The following is a 19199-nucleotide window of genomic DNA, read 5'->3' on the forward strand; positions in this document are numbered from 1 at the left end:
ACATCATTGTGCTATTGAAATAACCCAGGAACCACCCTGCTTCTGCACTTACTGTTACATAAGCTATCATTTTGGTTAAAGTTACTTTTAGTTGCATCTTTTGTTACTTATACCTGAATGAATCCTAATGGATATATATATATTAATAAGTATTCATCTCAATTTGGTGAGAATTTGAAGACTTATAAATGCTTCCTCTGTTTTTAAAAAGATGACATTAGCTATGAATGCATCTCAAAAGTGTAAAATATGAGAAACCTGAAAAAGAGAACTATTAGTTCTCTACTTTAAGAGCACACCTGCATATAGGAACGTTGGAACTGTGAGAGGTCAAGCAGCAGAATACCAGGCTAACTTTACAAAAAAGAGGCCATCTCATTCGTAGACTGACCCAAAATGGAAGGGAGGAATTTTTAGGCACTCTCCTAACAATTCTGAATGGTCAGGGGGCTCTCAGGAGAATCATGGGAGCTTAGAGTTGGAAGGTTTCTTCTGAAAAGGGGGAAAAGTTAAAAATATCCGTGTGCAGGAATCACACTGGGGGTCACGTTCAGAGATTGGAGTGGAGAGGGTGCATGCTTTAAAAATATGAATAGCTAGAAATGTTAATCAAAATTTAATAAGTAAACTTTCAGTTTTGTCACGGTTGTGCCTAAAACAATTGGCAGATTGAACTAGTTAAGAGGGGAATAGGAGGGTGGTTGGGAAAGTGGGGCAGGGAGAGCAGATAACAGAGATTCTGAAGACCTGGGATCTTTTCCAACTAGATGGGAGGTCTCCCCTTGTCTGAGAGCTCAACCCTATCTGGCTGCTCCGCCTACAGAACCCAGACAGTGATGGGGTCTCACACTGGGGAGAACACTGAAGGGGACTGTAGCAGCATTTCTGCTCAGATGCTGCCTCGAGATAGGCTCTTCCACTATGGAGGGGGCATTTCAGGGCTTTTCCTGACCGAGTTGCAGAGAATGGCCTAAGGGATCTACATCTTCCAGAGATCTAAAAACAGGGACCACACTGATATGTTATCTGAGACTCTCCAGTGCTCTTGAAGGGAAATATTTGTAGTATAGACCATTATTAAAATTGTTAAAAAAATTTTTTTTTTTTTTTTTTGCCATCTGCCTGTAAATTTAAACTTCTAAACATTTTAGCTTCAATGTAATTTTAAAGGAATATGGACAGGTGTTGGATTTGATTCACTTGACACCAGATGGCCTACCCTGATGACTTACTCCCAAAGATATACAACAAAGAATATTTATGGGACTGTTTTAGCAGAAACTACTGTGCTCCTATATCTTTCTGGTAATTTCCTGCACAAACCTGTCTAAAATGCCCTTTGAAATTTAGTTGGCAACTTGGTTTCCAACTAGTTGAAGTTTGGAAGGGAACGTGGAAGTCATCTGATGGCCGGTCTTCAGTCATACGACCAGGCAGTGGTAGAGGCAACATAAAGGCCAGGTCATGCAATTCTAAGTCCGGGTGTTTTCCGCCCACTGTCATCTCCCTCTCTCCAGCACGCAGCTCATTTACTGTTTTAAAAGTCATTCTGTACATTGCTTGGTATATGTTTGGAGAACTCTTTGTTCTCCAAGTATAGGAATGCTGTTTGGAGGCAAAAGATGTTCTACATACTTGGGAAGGGCAATTTGGACAAGTTTGCATTATGACTTGTCTTACTACATTTCATGTCTGCTAGAAGGCTCAGGGGGAGTCAGTGGGAGATGCATGGACGTGGAATCTGTAACAGGAATAAGCAACTGAAAAGATAGTGGGTCAGGTTCCCAGAGGATGGTCTGTAACCAGTGGTGTACTCCATGAATGAGAAACCATTCTGGAAGGAATAATGATAGGTTTATAAAAGGTGTGCAATTAAGGCTAAAGGAGGGCATGAGAAAACAAGTTTGATGGAAAAGAGCTGATACAGTATGAACTCACCATATTGCACCTAGAATGTACAGGGCCGTTCTTATCATCAAACTTTGGCGTAGATAATGTGAATTTTCCTAGGTTTGAGCTAAAGACTTTTATTTCCACTTGATTTTAAATTAGGCTGGGAGAGACAAGGTTTATGTAAACAGGTACTCTTTCCAGAAAGGACAGAAAAGCAGAAAAGAAAAATAACCCAAGGCAGTTTCAGAGGAGGCTACCATGACGACACAAGCTACCTCCGAAGACCTGCTAAAGGCAATAGGAATAAGAATTTGGGGAAATTATTAAAGTTTGTTGTTTTCATGAATTCAATTGAAGATACGCAAGGTAAGTTCAAAGCTGGAGCTTTCAGCTACTCATGGGCAAGATAACTTAGGAGATCTGAATGAGAAAGAGGAAAAATGAATTGGTTTCATTGGGTTAAGGCATAAGGTTGGATGGCATACAGCACTGGGAAGGAACGAACACAAGAGAGGTAATCTGTTTTACACGGCCACACGCACACAATGCGCACACATAACACATTTTAATGATTTTCACCTATAAAAAAGTTGTATTGGAAAATGTCCCCCCTTTTCTGTTTCTCTTCAAAAGGAAACCCAGGGAGAGATGAAAGCCGGACAGCAATACTGATTGCTTTTATTCATCCTTTGGCTTCTAACGTGAGCTGTTTTAAGCAAGTGAATCTGTGACCCTGTGTACCTAAGGCAAATGCATCATGTTATTTGGCCTCTCTTTTTGTTGATTTATGTTTCTGTTGTCTTCAGAACAGGATATGCAGGTAGAATCATTCATGAGAATGGTTTTATTTCCAGCTGGTTAAAAAATATACTTATTTCCCCCACACTGAATTCCTACTGAAGTCTGTGATGAGTGCTGGTTGCTCCAGGACCTGCATGGTCTCTAGGGGCCAGTCAGGAATGACCGTGAGACCCTTAATATACCAAAGACTTTTTGATTAGGAAAAATGAAACAAAACAAACAACTGTTAGGCCTCTACAGTTGAAATAAGGAAGTTCTTGCTATCAGAGAGGTAAAAATAAACTCAAAACTCTTTATCCTTACCCTTCTAGGAACTTAGCATTTTCCGGTTTGCAATTCTTCTATTAAAAAGGATTTCCTTGCAAACGTTGCTTGTGAAATTACAACCTTTAACAATTAGGTTTCTGTCAGTTTAGTTGATTTCAGTTATATAGAAAAAGCATGATTCACGTAAAAGCACAATGGGTTCTAGACCTAGAAATTGACTAACCTTGTTAGTTCCATCGCTGGTGGACACTGATTGGGACATTTTGGAGCCAGAACAAGTCTCCAAGCACATAGAATCTTTACACAAAAAACTCCGCCTTGCTAAATTCCTAACTCCAAGAAAGATGCTGTGTACCCTAAAATGTTACTAAGAAACCAATCTATGTCCCAGCTTGCTAGGCTATTCCAAATTTCTGCAGACACTATCACCATCTCTGGGACTGCCAACTTGCATGGAAACACATGTTATGGCTGAATATCCCACCATTCTGAAGTCTTTTTCAAGAATACTAGGACTTGGGAGACATATATATGAAAATATTTAATCAACAGATTCTAAGTTTAACTAGCACATATCAAACACATCCCGGACTCCCAGTTGAAAAATACTTGCTTTAATTCCCAATATTTCTCTTTACCTTTTAGAAATGTGACATGGTTACTTCTGAATCTTTGCAGGATGAATCGGCCAGTTGGTGTTATCAGTGTCATTCGCTGTCTCTTCCTTTTTTCCTTCCCATCATTTGGACATTTCACTGTTTGTTTACCCTGATCAAACCCATCCATTCACTTCTTGTCTTATTCAAAGTTCTGGGAAACATCGTGGAAGGAAAAAAGGTAGAAACTAAAGCTATTGGTGCAAATGATGCTTTGGATTGCCTGTGGATTTTGAACATCCCTTCCATTCCTAACCCCTCAACAAGCATGGATGATTTGGTATTTCACTATATGAGTAGCCACGAATGACTGATAGAAACACCCCTGATTTTTCATGATACAGTTCCAGGAGCAGCTCGCTACAGTTCCTGTCTCTGCTGGTGTGCCGTCCCTCAGCCCCAAGGGAGTACAGCCTTCTCCTCAGCTACCGTCCCTTTCTGTGGGGTTGGGGCAGGAGGCAGAGTGATGCAACTGTGCACGCACAATGGCAGAGAGAGAGCAAGAGCTAAAAAGATTCTGGTTTGGGCCCACATCACTAGTTGCTTCACTTCGTGAATAAAAGCAAGTGCCTCATAAGCTTACGTTATTTACAATGCTCGGATTGTTCAAACATCCACCCAAAGCCGAGGACCACCACACAACAAGGAACAATTCAATGAACTATGTACAGAATTTACAAGGAAGTTTACATAATATTCTACATTCCGTTAACAAGTTTACCTTTGTTTGCTTTCCTGAAACTGAGATATTTGTTCGTTTTTCTGTCTTTTTCATCCCAGTAATTGCTGATTGAACCAACATGAACAAACGCTTGCACATTCCTTTTTCCTCCCTCCTGGGATATAGGATTACATTTAGTTTAGGACAAAAAAAAAAAGTGGCACATCACCCTTTGGTGAGATACTATTCAAAACTGTCCATATGAGAATTCGTGGAGGTCGTTTCCTTCTAGCATGATAAATATATTTTGCTTGTTTGTTTGTTTAACTTGGCGAATTTCAATTGAGCTCTTTCTTAAAGAAGTATTCGTGAAGGAGTCAACTGATTTTGGAAAGATGGCATTTACTCAACATTTCTGTAGATTGTACATAATGTTTGTTGGCTATCCTTGGATCCATAAACCAAACTTTATTCTCTGCACCACATTTTTCTCTTTGCATTTTCAAGATCTTTCATTGATTGTAATGCACAATAAAGATGGTATATATGATATGAAAACACATATCATTTAATCAGCAGAATTACCAACCAGTCTGCTGTTTCTGTTTGGCAATATAGAGGATTGAGGCAATAATCCTGGATAATTTAAGCCAAAAATGTGTCTTTATCTGGGTCTGCCTCACAAAGCTGGTAAGCGTAACACACGTGTCACCTCTATTTTAAGCCAAGGAACATGAGTAGAAAAAAATGTGTAGTCGTCGTTGTCAAATGAACGATGAGGTTCTGCTGGGTCTACACAGGTTAAATCTATGACACAGTTTATGAACTGCGAACATGGGGTCCCCTGAACATGACTGTGGCAAAGGAGAGTGAATCTGTGCAATTTTCTGCCTCTGCTGCCACTTCAGTAATGCAGGAGATTATGGCTATTTTCATGGCAAAGATAAAACAACCCAGTAATAGCAGGAGAGTAATGTACGATCTGAATCTTTCAGAAGCGGGGACCGGTTTGAGGGCACTTAGGAATGTCTAACAATTTTTATGTATTATGTACATCATTTAGAGCAAGACAAGGGAGAGAGGCAGAGAAGGAAGCAGTTTTTTTTCCCTGCACTGTTAAGCCTGGAGGGAGTTTGGGTGGGGGCCACAGAGGAGGGGATTTGGCTGAGAGGTGTCCTAAAGAAGGAAGTGGGGACAAAGGTCATTAACCAGAAATACATCAGCTTCTCCATTTTTCAGGCTACCATTGCCTCTAAGAACTATTAACAGAATTTGCACAATCCTGTGGCTGTGCCCTCTCTAAGCCTACGAAGACATACAATGATACCATTTTGTGCCTGATGGTAGATTCAGGCTTACTAATTTTGCAATTTACAAAGGCTAAGATATAAGATTTAAAAATGTTCTATTTTTTCTCAGAGATGCTTTACATCTGAACTACAAGCATCAAATTCTTTAGACTTTTAAGGCAAGATAAAAAAATTAGTAAAGATATAAATTACCTCAATCTTTTCCAAGGAGAATGATCTAAACAGGTGAATAAAGAAAAATTGTTTTGTTAAGGAACATAGATCATAGATACTTCCTTTCTAATTTAGCATTTCATCCTTAAAAGCTTTTTAAAAAACTTTGACATCAGATGATTCATTCCTGTTGAGCATCAGTCCAAAGTCTACCTTCCTGTGTTTAAAATACACAGTATTTCCTGAGTGGTCATTGGGAATATTAACCTTACAGTCACCGGCATGGGCACCTTCCATTCTATTTGGGCATTTCATGATGGCAAAGCCTCTTTCCATGCCAAGAAGTAGTCAGTTTCAAAATGGATCCCTTCATCCCCAGAGGCTGGAGATTTCCTTGACCATGGAACTGTGATTATGCAATTGAAAATCTAAATGAGAATTTGGTCCCCATACCCTACTAATTGGTTATGAAACCACTGAGATAATTTTTCCAGTAAAAGCACAGTTTTTATATTCTTACTAACGTATATTGTCTTTGGCTATAACCATTCATTTATTTTAGGTTTCTCTTTTCTTTTTGCTTTCTAAAAAGAGTATCTCAAAACTCTGCCCCCTTGGGCTCATCAGCAGGAATTTGGCCTTATCTTTCCAATTAAGACTATAATTTCTAGCAGCTGATGCTACTGTCAACACGGACCCTCATCACAGCCTTAGGGAGAAAGCCAGATCATCAAATGATGCAATTGTCCTTATTATTACCTAAACCCATATTTGACAGCGAGGGGTCAGATCCCCAATTGCCTCCATCACTGGTTGGTTGTTTTAGGGTTTCGCTCAACCTCGTGAATGAACATACAGAATTCTTAAGATATTCAGGGTGAAAAAGATTAATGAGGCTTTCATGACATAAAATGGGATAAACCTCAACTGTAGCTGGTTAGACGTGTTTAGAATTGTGTGTTGGGCTACTGAGGGATGCCCCTTCTATGACGATCATGACCACAGTAATCCGTGAGCAGAGATAAGGCAGAGCAGTAATGACTGCTGATTAATGATTAATGAGTGCAGATGTGTTCTATGCTTTAGGGGCTGGTATAAATGTTTGAAGGCCCAGTGATTTTGTTACGGTTGTTGTTGATATCTGTGGTTTTCCTATTTTGAGATTTTTCTTTAAAAAGGTAATCTGGCCTCAGGTGAGAGTGACAGCAAAATGGGTGTATGTGCATTTCCGGAAGCATTCATTTCCTACTTTGGAATGCAGAGCTCAGAGAGGTGAGCGCTAAGGTTATTAGCCGGGGCCTGTGCAACAAGGCCTGTCACCATTAGGTGCTCTCTGGAAGGCTAAGAAATATATACTATTTGATTTAAGATTTGGCAGTGTAGGTAACTGCCCAGGCACCCTTTTCACAGCACATAAGTCTTGCCTTCCTCGTGGAAAGGGCAATGTGTTTTACACGCAAAAAATGCTCACCAGCCCATTATTAAAGCCCTCCTCCCCCATTCCCTTCCTCTCACTCTCTCTGGAGCAGGAACTAAGGAGATGTGAAGGCATGGCTTCAGGGCACAGAGGCAAGTGATTCCAGGGTAATAAAATGAGTTCAGGGCTGCTCATTTGAGATAGTCAGTTCAATAAATCTCCATTGCCCTGAGACTCCTTATTCTCAACAAGAAGAGAGAAATGTTCTCAATGGCCACCAGGATGGATTTGAGTGTTAATTTTAAATCTGCCTGCAAGTCTGAGAAAGAAGCGGGTTTTTTTGTTTGTTTGTTTTGTTCTGTTGTTGTTTTTCAGAATATCCAGCTTAATGGTGAGGTGAAGATGGCAGGTTTGGTTTGCACAACCTCCATCAGCCCTTGTCAATCCCTCCCTCCTCCCCCGTGGAGCTGGGACCCCTTCTGCAAGGGCGCTGGGGGGGCTTGAGGCTGGAGGGGAGACTTCCTTCCTCTTCTAGGCTCCTCTTATCCCCCCTTCTTCCTGGAAATCTGTAACTTGTCAATGGCTTTGTTTTTTTCTTCTGAGATCCTGGAAATTGTGTTGGTTTTTTGTTTTTGTTTTTGTTTTTGTTTTTTTTTGTTTTTGGCAGCATGAGATTGTTACAGTTTACCAGGAAGCAGTGCGCGCGGAGAGCTAGGTCCTGTTTTCCTTCTCATTTTAAAAAATAGATCAAAAAAATCCAGGGCCAAAAGATAGGACTGCTAAAGATCTACCTATATAACTTCTCTCTTTGTGTGTGTTTGTTCTTTGTTTGTAAACACGGCAATTAATAGAGCTCTGACAGAGCTGATAACCTGGACCACAGTAGACTGGAAAAAATAGAGTTTTCTTTGTGGTGTGTGTGTGTGTGTGTGTGTGTGTGTTGTTTTTGGAAGTAAACATGGTGCAGTAATAAAATTGATATGCAAGACCTCAAACCAATCGGATGGCTGAATCTCTTACCTCAAAAAAGCACAGCAGTGGCGCTGCGGGGGGCCTGTGGGGTCAAAAATCAAAAGAGGAAAGTAGTCGTTTACGAACCCTTAGGACAGACCTTAGTGTACATAGTAAAGCCAATAAACGACGTTAAAAAGAGAAAAGGTGATGGGGAAGAACATTCGGGACCACTTGTCTATGGAGTTCACATCAGTCAAGTCGGGGATCTTGACTTTGAGCTGCGAGGCGCGCCTGCGGATGCGCCCCTTGCTGTGCGCGCCGTGCCGCTCGAGCGCGCGCCCGTACGCCTCCCCGCGGCTGCTCAGGGGCTTGCGGTACTGGATGCTGGCGCTGTCGTACGAGTACATGCTGCTGGCCTTGGGCTCGCTCACGCCCGTGAGCACTTCCGAGCCGCTCGTCTCGTTCTTGATCTCCAGGGTGCTGAGGAGGATGTTGCCGTGGACGTCCACCTGACGGGAAAGGACACGCTCAGGCCCAACTGCCGGGGCACGGTCTGTGCTCGTGACCCTGTAACTGATGACACCGCAGCCCACTCTTTAAAGACTGTCGCTGGACGTCCGGCTCTGCGTGCCTCCTGCAACTGGATCTAGCATCTATGTATCTATCCTTGTCTATTTAACTAACCTACAGCTGTCTAATCCATCATCTGTCTGTCTGTTTGTGTATGTATCTAGTCCATCACCAGTCTATATCCGTCTCTGTCTCATCCGTCATCTAGCTGTCTAATCTGTCTGCCTATTTAATCCACCATTTTTTTTGTCTGGCTAATGTACCACCTACCTAATCCTGTCTATATCTTTCTATCTAATCCATCTATCCGTCTACCATTTATCTAGTCTACTTATCCAAACTGCCACCTATTTATCTATCATCTATTTCTTTATTTATCACCTATCTAATTACCATCTCTCAAATCTACCGTCTATATAATCCACAATCATCTATCAATCCATACATCATTTTTATGTATATGTATATGGCATTTTTTTGTGTTACAAAAGTGGCACATGGAAATATGTAAAACTAGAAACAAACAGGAAACAAAAAAATAAGAAATAGAAATTTGTCATTTCACTTTTAGAGTTCATTATTTTTAGTATCCTGCTAGCCGCCTTCTGTTTTTTCTACTTACAAACATGGACTCACCTGGTATGTTTTGGTCTACAATATGCTTTGTCACTTAATAGTGTAGCATGGTCCTATTTCCATGTTAATAATTATTCCTCTGTGATATCACTTATTAACAGCTTATATGGATAGAGCATAACTGGGTTGATCTATTGTGAGATGCAAAGGCTTGTTTTACTTTTGCGCTATTATATAAGCAAGCCTACAAGGGACATCTTTTACGTAAATCTTTGTCCATCTCCCCAGTTATTTCCTCAGGCTAAACTGCCAAAAGTAGGATTCAGGGCTCAAAAGGATATGACTAGCTGTACTTTGACTTTTGCGTCTCCCCCATTATTTACTGTTGCTTCGTGCCGTTCCAGTAGTACCTATCTCAGATTTCCTGGTTTTTGTCTGTGCTATGCCCACACACATTTACAGAACTCCATACGTGAGCACATTTGGCCTGTAAAGTGGCTTTGTTTAACTTCAAGCTGATGCACATTGCAAACGGATTACCTTGAGAGGACATGCTCGTTCATACAAAGGAGTTTGAAATACTTCCAAGGACAGTACAGGCAGCTGTGTTTAAGTCCAGTGTTATTAACACAAGTGACTGAGTTACAGTAAGTGGTCTATAAATGCTTTCAAATGAAATTAATCTCAGTAAACACTTTTGAGTGTCAAAGGTATAGGTAAGGAGACAAAAAAAAATGGGTAACAAAGAAAGACAGAGTAAAGTGTAGGAGGAGGCAAAGACAGACAAGGAAGGAAAATAGAAGGAAAGGTGCAGAGAGTGGTGGGGTGTGAGGCTGGTACATCACAGATGAGAGAACTAAGATTTATTGAGTGTCCACCCAAAGCCTAGCATTATGGTAGCTGCTTTGTATACCTTGTTTATCACTTGCAACAGGAAACTGCCTCAAGTTTACTCCACTAGGAGAGCTGAGATTACAACCTGTGTCTTGTCTGTTTCAAAGCTTATGTGCTTTTTACTGAGAAAGGACCGCTTCATAGTCCTTGGCCTTCACCACACCCCGCAGTGAACTTAATGATGCATTTGATAGCTTTAAGCTCAGAGGTAGTTGGAGAGAGAGAGAGAGAGAGAGAGAGAGAGAGAGAGAGAGAGACTCTCAATCTGGCCTCTCCCTCCACTCCCATCAATCATTTCTTTCTGTAAAGTATTTGACTCTAGCCTAATTGAGCTACCTATTATGCCCTCACTGGCACTTTACTGGCTTATTTATTCGGGGAGTTATTATTAATTTTGTTGTTGTTAAAAACTACTCTTTATTGAATCCTACTACATAATTTATCTCACTTATTTCTTATAACAACCCTATGGAATATATAATATTATTCTAGTTCAACAGATAGGGAAATAGAGACCCAGAGAGCTTAATGGCCTGCAATTAAACAAGGAATAAGTGCCTAATATGGGATTAAAATACAGGATATTCTTTGTCTCAAATATAATTTTCCCTCCTGTTTGCGTGTTAATCAATGTATTTTCTTTCAGGCTCAATTTAATCCTAATCCTTGTGTGTACCTGTGTACCTTCCCTGATTATAGTAACTTCGAAAACCAACTTCCTCTCCCTCTCTCAGGAAAGCATTGTTGAGTACTTACTCTGTGCCAGGCACAGTGCAAGGTGTCAGGTGTGTGTGTGTGTGTGTGTGTGTGTGTGTGTGTGTGTGTATGTCTATGGATGAAAAGTCATGCATATGAAAGTTTACATTATGAAATAGGATGGTAGGGTTGAAGTGACATGGAACAAAGTGCTGAATCCATTAGAAAAGGGACTAGAACCTTAGAAGATAATCATGGTGCCCATAATTCTGTTAGGTACTATGGTGTTTCAGTCAAGAGTATCATAAAACATGGATTTTGTCCTTGAGATAATAATCTCCTTTGAGGGGTGCCCGGGTGGTTCAGTCAGTTGAGCATCTGACTCTTGATTTCGGCTCACATCATGATCTCACAGTTTCGTGAGTTTGAGCCCCGCGTCCGACCCTGTGCTGACAGCATGGAGCCTGCTTGGGATTCTCCCTCTCTTTCTGTCCCTCCCCCACTTGCACTTTCTCTCTCTCAAAATAAATAAACTTAAAAGTCTCCTGAGAGATACAAGAGTATCTTGTAATACAAGATAAAATATACAAGAGTAAGTTATACGAGAGTAAGATATAATTTTGGGAGTGAAAAGAGTTTTTAACCAAATGCTAAATGGTACAGTATAGACCATGATTAGGGGTTCATAAAAGTCTGAAGGTCAAGGAAGGCTTCATGAGGAGATGTAACTTATACTAGGCCTTAAAGACAGAACAAAGGATTGAGAGGTGAAAACTGTATTCTCATCCTGGGTTTGTTATTAAATCCATTTCTTCATCTATAAATAAGAGGTTTTCACTAGGTAATCTCAAGGGTTTGCTTCTGATTTTTGGCAGTCTTTGGTTACAAATAATATTCCAGGCAGAAGACACAGCATACTAAAAATCAAACCAAACAAACAAAAAAACTTATAAAATTGAATCACTTCTTTGTACTGTATGCATCATTAAGTTCCATTATTATGAAATCTCCCTAAGTAAACAAGTTGCTAGAATTTAGAATCTGCCAGTGAAACATAGAGATGCTCCTCATTAAACAGAGGTCATGCAAAACTACATTTTATTAAGATATTTTGGTTAACTTTGGTACAGATTCTAATGCACCTATAAATTGCATGATGCTTATTTATTGGTTTGTTCAAATCCCTCAAAATATTTTGTCATTGGGCTAGAAATCAGAGCTGTAAGTGATTTGACATATAAAGGAATGAATCTGGTTCTATAACTACCCATGAAAGCTGACTGCATTACTGTGTAGTTGAATCAACATTACTGTGTCCCTTATTAGGAAAATTTAAGAAGTGTCATATAACACTTATGACCTAACTCCAGTCTTTCTCCTACACAGTCTAGAACTTATCCTAAAAGCCAGTGTTACAGACTGTGTGTGTGTGTGTGTGTGTGTGTGTGTGTGATCGGTGCTTGTGCATTTCTCCTGAAGTGCGTTTTCATTCCCTACCTTTTAAGCTTTTTGCTTCTCGGTAAAGTGATTATGTGGTCAGAATACCACTGGTGACACCAGCAGGTTTCTGGTTGGCTCTGGCCTAACCCCTGTCCTTTGAAGAAGAGTGGCTTTCCTTTTACCTCAACAGTATAAAAACACCCAAGGTATCTTTATATCCACAGCTGGCACAGCTTTCCAAAAATAATGTCCAGGGGGAAAGTGGTCTTTTCACATCCTCAGAAACAATAAGGAGCCATGTCATAGATCACCTCAACATTTGCAAAGGTTAAATGCTGCCTAGTTAATAAGAGATCAGATCAACATCTGCATTGGGCATGGTCTAAGCATCAAGGATTTTTAAACCTTGAAACAGAAGAAAGTGAGGCAAATGAAAATGTCATTACAGTGGATTTCCAGGGCATATACAGACAGATTTCCTAAAGCATTCATTGCTAATGTTGAAATAGCTGTTCGTTTGGATAATCACTCCTCATGCCTCATGATGCCATAAAGGAAGAGACTTTCCACTCCAGTCCCTGGGAAAGAAGCTAAGGGGTCAATACTTCCAGCTTATTTTCCCTTTCTCCTCTCCCACTGCTCCCCACTGGGCATATTTGGGAGAAGGAGGCAGGCATACTTGGCTCCTTGTCTTCTGAATATTGTTCTCCTTCTGATCTGCTTGCAGAGAAGGTACAGTCCAGTTAGGGATGTGCATGTTGAACTTGCTGCATTGGTGAGTAAGGCCTGTAATTGTCAGGTGGTTCCAGTGATTGGGGAGATAAACCTAATAGTGGGGTGAATTACTGCATTATATTAACTATATATTCCTCAGACCAACATCACTGATTTTTTTTTTTTTTTAAGTTTAGATCTATCATTAAGCCTAAACTTAGAGCAAATGAATAAAATCATAATTAAGACTTCAGGAGGACCGGGGCGCCTGGGTGGCTCAGTCGGTTGAGTGTCTGACTTCAGCTCAGGTCATGATTGTAACTTAGAAATTCTGCCTGAACTTCCAGCCTGCCCTGCAGATTTCACACACAAGTGTATGAGCTAAGTCCTTAAAATAAATTTCTTTTTATATGTATATTGATTCTGTTCTGTTCCTATTGGTTCTGTTTCTCTGGAGAACTCTGGCTGATAGAAAGGGTATGACAAAAATCTTGAGAGTTGTTTTTAAATGACTCAAGTCCGGAACACATTGATGTGATGGCTGTATTTCTTCCCTCAATAGAACCCTGAGCAAATGTACAAATTCATATTCTAGCTTGGGGCTAGCCTTCCCCCCCCCCCCCCCTTCCAACTCACTCCCTCTCTCCTCTCATTCCCAATATACGCAAACAGTGCCGTGGGCTGTGAAAAATGTTGCCACTCACTGAATCGAACTGTTCTGGATATTTTCAATATGTAAATAGAGCAGAACTCATTGCAGCGTAATTGGAATAAAATATAATCTTGTTTCCAGTGGCAGTTTTAAAGCCCTGTTGAGAAATACCTTCCGGGCTCAATCTACTTTGCAAACAGGAAGTTATTTCCTTCTTGCTAGCTAATTCAATTGGATTCACATTTACTGAGTGGTTCTGAAGTACAGCGCAGGAAGCCAAGTGAAGTGGTGCTTGCCACATAAGGAGCTGCCTTCCAGAAGCCTACAGTCTATTTCACTGAGTTTGTCCAGTGCGAATGGCTGCCTTCACCTGTAGGGAGCAGAGAGCCACACAGCCACATGTCACGTCTGCCCATCCTGCTCCTAGAATGTACCACATCCGGGCTGTTGCTGTCAGTCATTAGCTCTCACCAGGGCTGTGCTGAACGCCAATTCCCTAGGTCTCCAATTCCTGAAACCTTTTGGTTTGGGGGGTGGGGTGTATGGGGGTGGAAATAGGAGGCTTTGCTGGAGGTGATTTCCATGTCTCTTTGCAAACTTCCTGAAAACTTGTTTCAAGACGCTGTAGAAGATTGAGTACAAACCTACATAAATCTAAACAAATCCACACTCTGTTATTTAAGAAATAGAAATGGAAGAATGACAAATGAAACAACTGGCAATTTTCCAGCGTGTTACTCAGGTAGATAAATTTATCCTGGACCCCTTTCTTTGCCTTCTTTCTCCCATACATTGGTATGAGCAGATCCTAATGGCTTTACTTTTGAATAAATCTTGATTCTGACCAGCTTTTCCCCACCATCATGTCTTGCTGCATAATTGGTCTTCCTCTTTCCAGGAAGGAACTCTGTGGTCTTTTCTCTACATAGCAGCTGGAGTGACGCTTAAAAAATGTAAAACAGACCAATGTCTCCTCTGTTTAAATCAAATGACTTCCTAAGACATAGAATAAAATCCAGATTTCTCATCCAAATCCACAGAGTACCATGTGATTTAGCTCCTGCAAGGACCTCTGCCCTCACTCTGCCCCTTGAGCTCTCTGCTCCAGCCACACTTATCATTTGTTGACTGTCTCCCCTGATGCTCCTAAGTCCTCAGGACGTTGTCAACTGCTGTTCCTCTCTCTTGGAATGATCTTGCTCAGATTGTTGCCTGACTAGCTCCTCACCATTTTCTTCACCATAATTATCATCATCTGCCATTATAGCGTATATTTATTTACACACTTGTTTTATTTTATTATTGTTATTATTTTTAATGTTTATTTTTGAGAGAGAGACAGAGAGACAGAGCACGAATGGCAGAGGAGCAGAGAGAGGGACACAGAATCCAAAGCAGGCTCCAGGTTCTGAGCTGTCAGCACAGAGCCCCACGCGGGGCTGGAACCCAGGAACCATGAGATCATGACCTGAGCTGAAGTCGGACGCAATTGGCTGAGCCACCCATATTTACATATTTGTTAATTATTCAACTGAAATGTAAGCTCCAGGAGCACAGCTGCTCTGATGTTACTGTGTTTTTCATCACTGTTATATTCCCCTTGCTCTTCCAGAAAAGAGACTGATACTCCTAAGGAGGAGCTGAGTAAATGTCTATAGAATGAGGAACTCTGAAACTCTGACTTGGAGTCATCTCTCTAAGCTCTGTTTGAGTTTCAGTGGCTAAGGGACACTAAGTGGCTAGATTCTCTAGAGTGGTGGTTCTCAGACATTATTGTGCATCTGAATCTATTGGGAAGCTTGTTAAAAATACAGGTTTGAGCTCATTTCATACTAGATTCAGGTCTTCCCAGTCTGCATTTTACACAAGCATTCCAAGGGTCCTAGCTGATTTTGGTGTACCTAAAATCCACAAAGTGGTTAGCTTATTTCAGAGAGCTAAGAATTAATTACAAATATGCACTGTTCAAGCCTGAGATACGTGACATGAAGGTTAGGGAGTAATTTCTTAAGTTGATGTTAGTGGGAATTTATTGAGCTTTGAGTAGAGAATGATAGGAACAAGAAACCAGAAACTATCTTATACATAGGAGCATTTTATACATAGACTTAGGGAGACCCAATATGTGAGATGAGTGCTTTTTACAATTAAATATAACATGCATTATAACCAGCAAATTCACTGAATTCTAAATGATGCAAATAAGGGTCAGTTTTCAGATTCATCTTCAGTGAATCCCCTTAAAAAGTCATCCAAAAACTCTTCAGTAATGTTTTGCTCTTCAGGAAAATAAAAAAGTGATTTTGGTCAAAGTAACCATTACTTTTTGGATGTTTGAAAAGGAGGTATTCAAAATGTGTGATGTCGGGGCACTTGGGTGGCCGAGTCGGTTAAGCGTCTGACTCTTGATTTCTGCTCAGGTCATGGTCTCAGGCTCCATGATGGACATGAAGCCTGCTTAAGGTTCTCTCTCCCTCTGCCCCTCTCCTAAGGTAATCAACAAACACTTCTACACTTTCTTCCTCCCAACTGGAGAGTATCATGAAGTAACGGCAGAGTAGAGTTAACAATCACTTTAGATTCTAACATAGAGATTTCAGGAGAAGGAATTGCTGAGAAAAGAAAAGTATCAACACCGTTTGAAAGCAGTCTAGGGGCACCTGGGTGGCTCAGTTGGTTAAGCGTCTGACTCTTGATTGTGGCTCAGGTCATGATCTCACAGTTTGTGAGACTGAGCCTGGCATCAGACTCTGCTCTGACAGCACAGAGCCTGCTTGGGATTCTCTCCCTACCTCTTTCTCTGCCCTTTCCCTGCTCATGCTCTCCCTCTCAAAAATAAAAAAAAAAAAACAAACTTAAAAGAAAGCAATCTATTAATAGCACACATCTATTATTACCATCGACTGTCCCTAATCAAAATATATTTCCTTCATTAGGAAAGATTTATTATATATATATTTTAAATTTAGGGGCACCTGGGTGGCGCAGTCGGTTAGGCGTCCAACTTCAGCCAGGTCACGATCTCGCGGTCCGTGAGTTCGAGCCCCGCGTCAGGCTCTGGGCTGATGGCTCAGAGCCTGGAGCCTGTTTCCGATTCTGTGTCTCCCTCTCTCTCTGCCCCTCCCCCGTTCATGCTCTGTCTCTCTCTGTCCCAAAAATGAATAAACGTTGAAAAAAAAAATTAAAAAAATAAATAAATAAAAAATAAAAAATAAATTTGGACAGGTACCAAACAGTTTTCACTGTAGGAGAGGCTTTAAAAAAAAAAAAAAAAAAGAGAGAGAGGCTTAAATATTTTATTTTTGTAACAATAGAAATATAATAGAAAAAAGTTTCCAATTATACATGAATTTTAAGAGCATTCTGCTTGGTTTTGTAATTAATTCATTAGTTCACTTATTGTTTTAAAAGTCATTTAAGTGCCTGATTTGTGCTGGGCTCTTTGGCAGGCATTGGAAAACCCAAAGTGGAAGATAAAGTGTTTGCACTCAAGTCCTACTCTGTTTTTCTTTATAGTGTATATTATTGCCTGGCATTATATGTGTGTTTGTGGGTGTCATTTTGATTGTGTGTGATGTATTTATATGTATAATGTTCATCTTTCTCTCCTATCCAAATGAAACGTTTTTTTTTTATTCATTGCTGACTATACCTAGTGCATACAGAGTATTTTCATAGTTTATGCTCATTAAATATTTGTTAAAGTTAAATATCAAATATTAAACAAAATTTGTTTATGTTTATTCATTTTTGAAAGACAGAGAGAGACCGAGCACAAGCAGGGGTGGGGTGGAGAGAGGGCCGGGGGCGGACACAGAATCTGAAGCAGGCTCCAGGCTCTGAGCTGTCAGCATAGAGCCCGACGCGGGGCTCGAACTCACAAACCGCGAGATCATGACCTCAGCCGAAGTCGGATGCTCAACCGACTGAGCCACCCAGGTGCCCCAATATTAAATATTTTTAAGTGACTTTTTATTTTTTGAGAGAGAGAAAGAGAGAGTGCAAGTAAGGGAGGGGCAGAGGAAGAGGAAGAGAGAGAATCTTCAGCAGACTCCATGCTCAGCATGGGGCCTGACATTGGGCTGAATCTTACAACTGTGAGATCATGACCTGAGCCAAAATCAAGAATTGGACACTTAACTGACTGAGCCACCCAGGCACCCCTTAAATATTTTTTAAGTTTAAAACAAAAAACGGTAAGCATAGTGTGCAATGGAGAGCTCTAGGAGAAGCACCTGATGAGTGAGGGCAGACATCAGGCAAGAGGTGAATTTTGGGGAACAAGCCAAGAGTTAGCAAAGAGTGAAACCATGGCAATTTGGGAAAACTATGAGTTGAACTTCTAGAGCAAAGTGTGTGTCAGTGAAGGGGAGAGGGAGGAGGAATGAGGCAGAAGAGGAAAGCAGCATGAGATCACAGTGGGTGCTGGATGTAGCATTAAAGAGTATGGATATTTTCTTTTAGGCAGAGTCTAGGGTGAGTTTTGGTGGATGCCTATTGGTTTGGCCTGTCTGATTCCATTCCACCTTCTTCTGATAACATTACCTGACTTTCCTTGGTGCATGTGGCAGAAGTAGACCTACTTGCATCTTTAAGGCTCCAGGGACAGGTATGTGATGCAGACCTATGCATTTATTGTTTCCCAACTTCCTAGTCAGAGAGATTGATTTCTGCATGAGAATATGACTCAAGCTGATCCAGAAGACTCAATCATAAGACTTTTTTTTTGTTGTAACTATTGGTGATAAGAAAGTACTTTTGGGTTAGGGTTGCAGGGCTTGGAACATATAAGCTTCGGCGTTTTGGAACACCATGAAGGAAGGGTTTAATGAACATAAAGCCATTATAAAGGAAAGCAAAGTTAACAGATGAAGAGAGATGCTTTCTGATGACAATGTTTAAATATATGGATATAGCCACATAGGAAATTAGAACCACTCATGGACCTTCTAGTTGTGTGTGCCAAAATATATCCCCCACCTTTTTCTTAAGCCTGTTAAGTGAATTTGATTTCTTCCTCATTTACAAAAGAATCCTAGATGTTTGGGTATAGAAGGAAAGGAGAGGGAGAGAGGGAAGGAGGGAGGAGGGAGGCAGAGAGAGAGGAAGAGAGAGAGAGAGAGGGAAAAAGAGCTGTTGAAGCATCTGGAGATTAGCTACATTAAGCCAAGACTAGAGAACAAAGCATGAACCGAGCCAGATTTGGGCACGGATTTAAGGGCTAAAGAAGTCCATGAATTGCTAACACAGGCTATCCACAGAAATCAAAGGTCCTGCCTGAATTTCTCCAGAATCCAAGATGCTAAGTCATAAAGGTTAAAATTTCATCAAAGGCTGAGAGAAGTGTCTTAGTTGGCCCGATGACAAGGCAGTGATGTGGGGTACGTCCTAGGCTCAAAGGCTAATGTAGGTATCCATCTGTTTCAAGCTAGTTTTAAGGAAAAGCTGTTGACTGTTAGGATGCCTGCTTTCACATGCATTATGGATCCTGGAATTAATCACAGTACAGAGCTGATTTCCATTTAGCAAGTTGTCTGAAAGTGTA

General features: G+C 40.8%; 1 protein-coding gene across 1 annotated transcript in view; it reads right to left on the reverse strand.

Annotated features, from left to right (window-relative positions):
- Positions 1-2443: 2443 nt before the first annotated feature.
- GABRB1 (gamma-aminobutyric acid type A receptor subunit beta1) overlaps positions 2444-19199 on the reverse strand; it is a 379514-nt gene continuing 362758 nt past the window's right edge. The window contains exon 9 of the mRNA XM_045474170.1: positions 2444-8621. Coding sequence (XP_045330126.1) covers positions 8271-8621 — 351 coding nt within the window. The 3' untranslated portion in view covers positions 2444-8270. The remainder of the gene's footprint in view (positions 8622-19199) is intronic.

Source organism: Leopardus geoffroyi, chromosome B1 (genome assembly GCF_018350155.1).
Source record: "Leopardus geoffroyi isolate Oge1 chromosome B1, O.geoffroyi_Oge1_pat1.0, whole genome shotgun sequence".
Classification (NCBI taxonomy): domain Eukaryota; kingdom Metazoa; phylum Chordata; class Mammalia; order Carnivora; family Felidae; genus Leopardus; species Leopardus geoffroyi.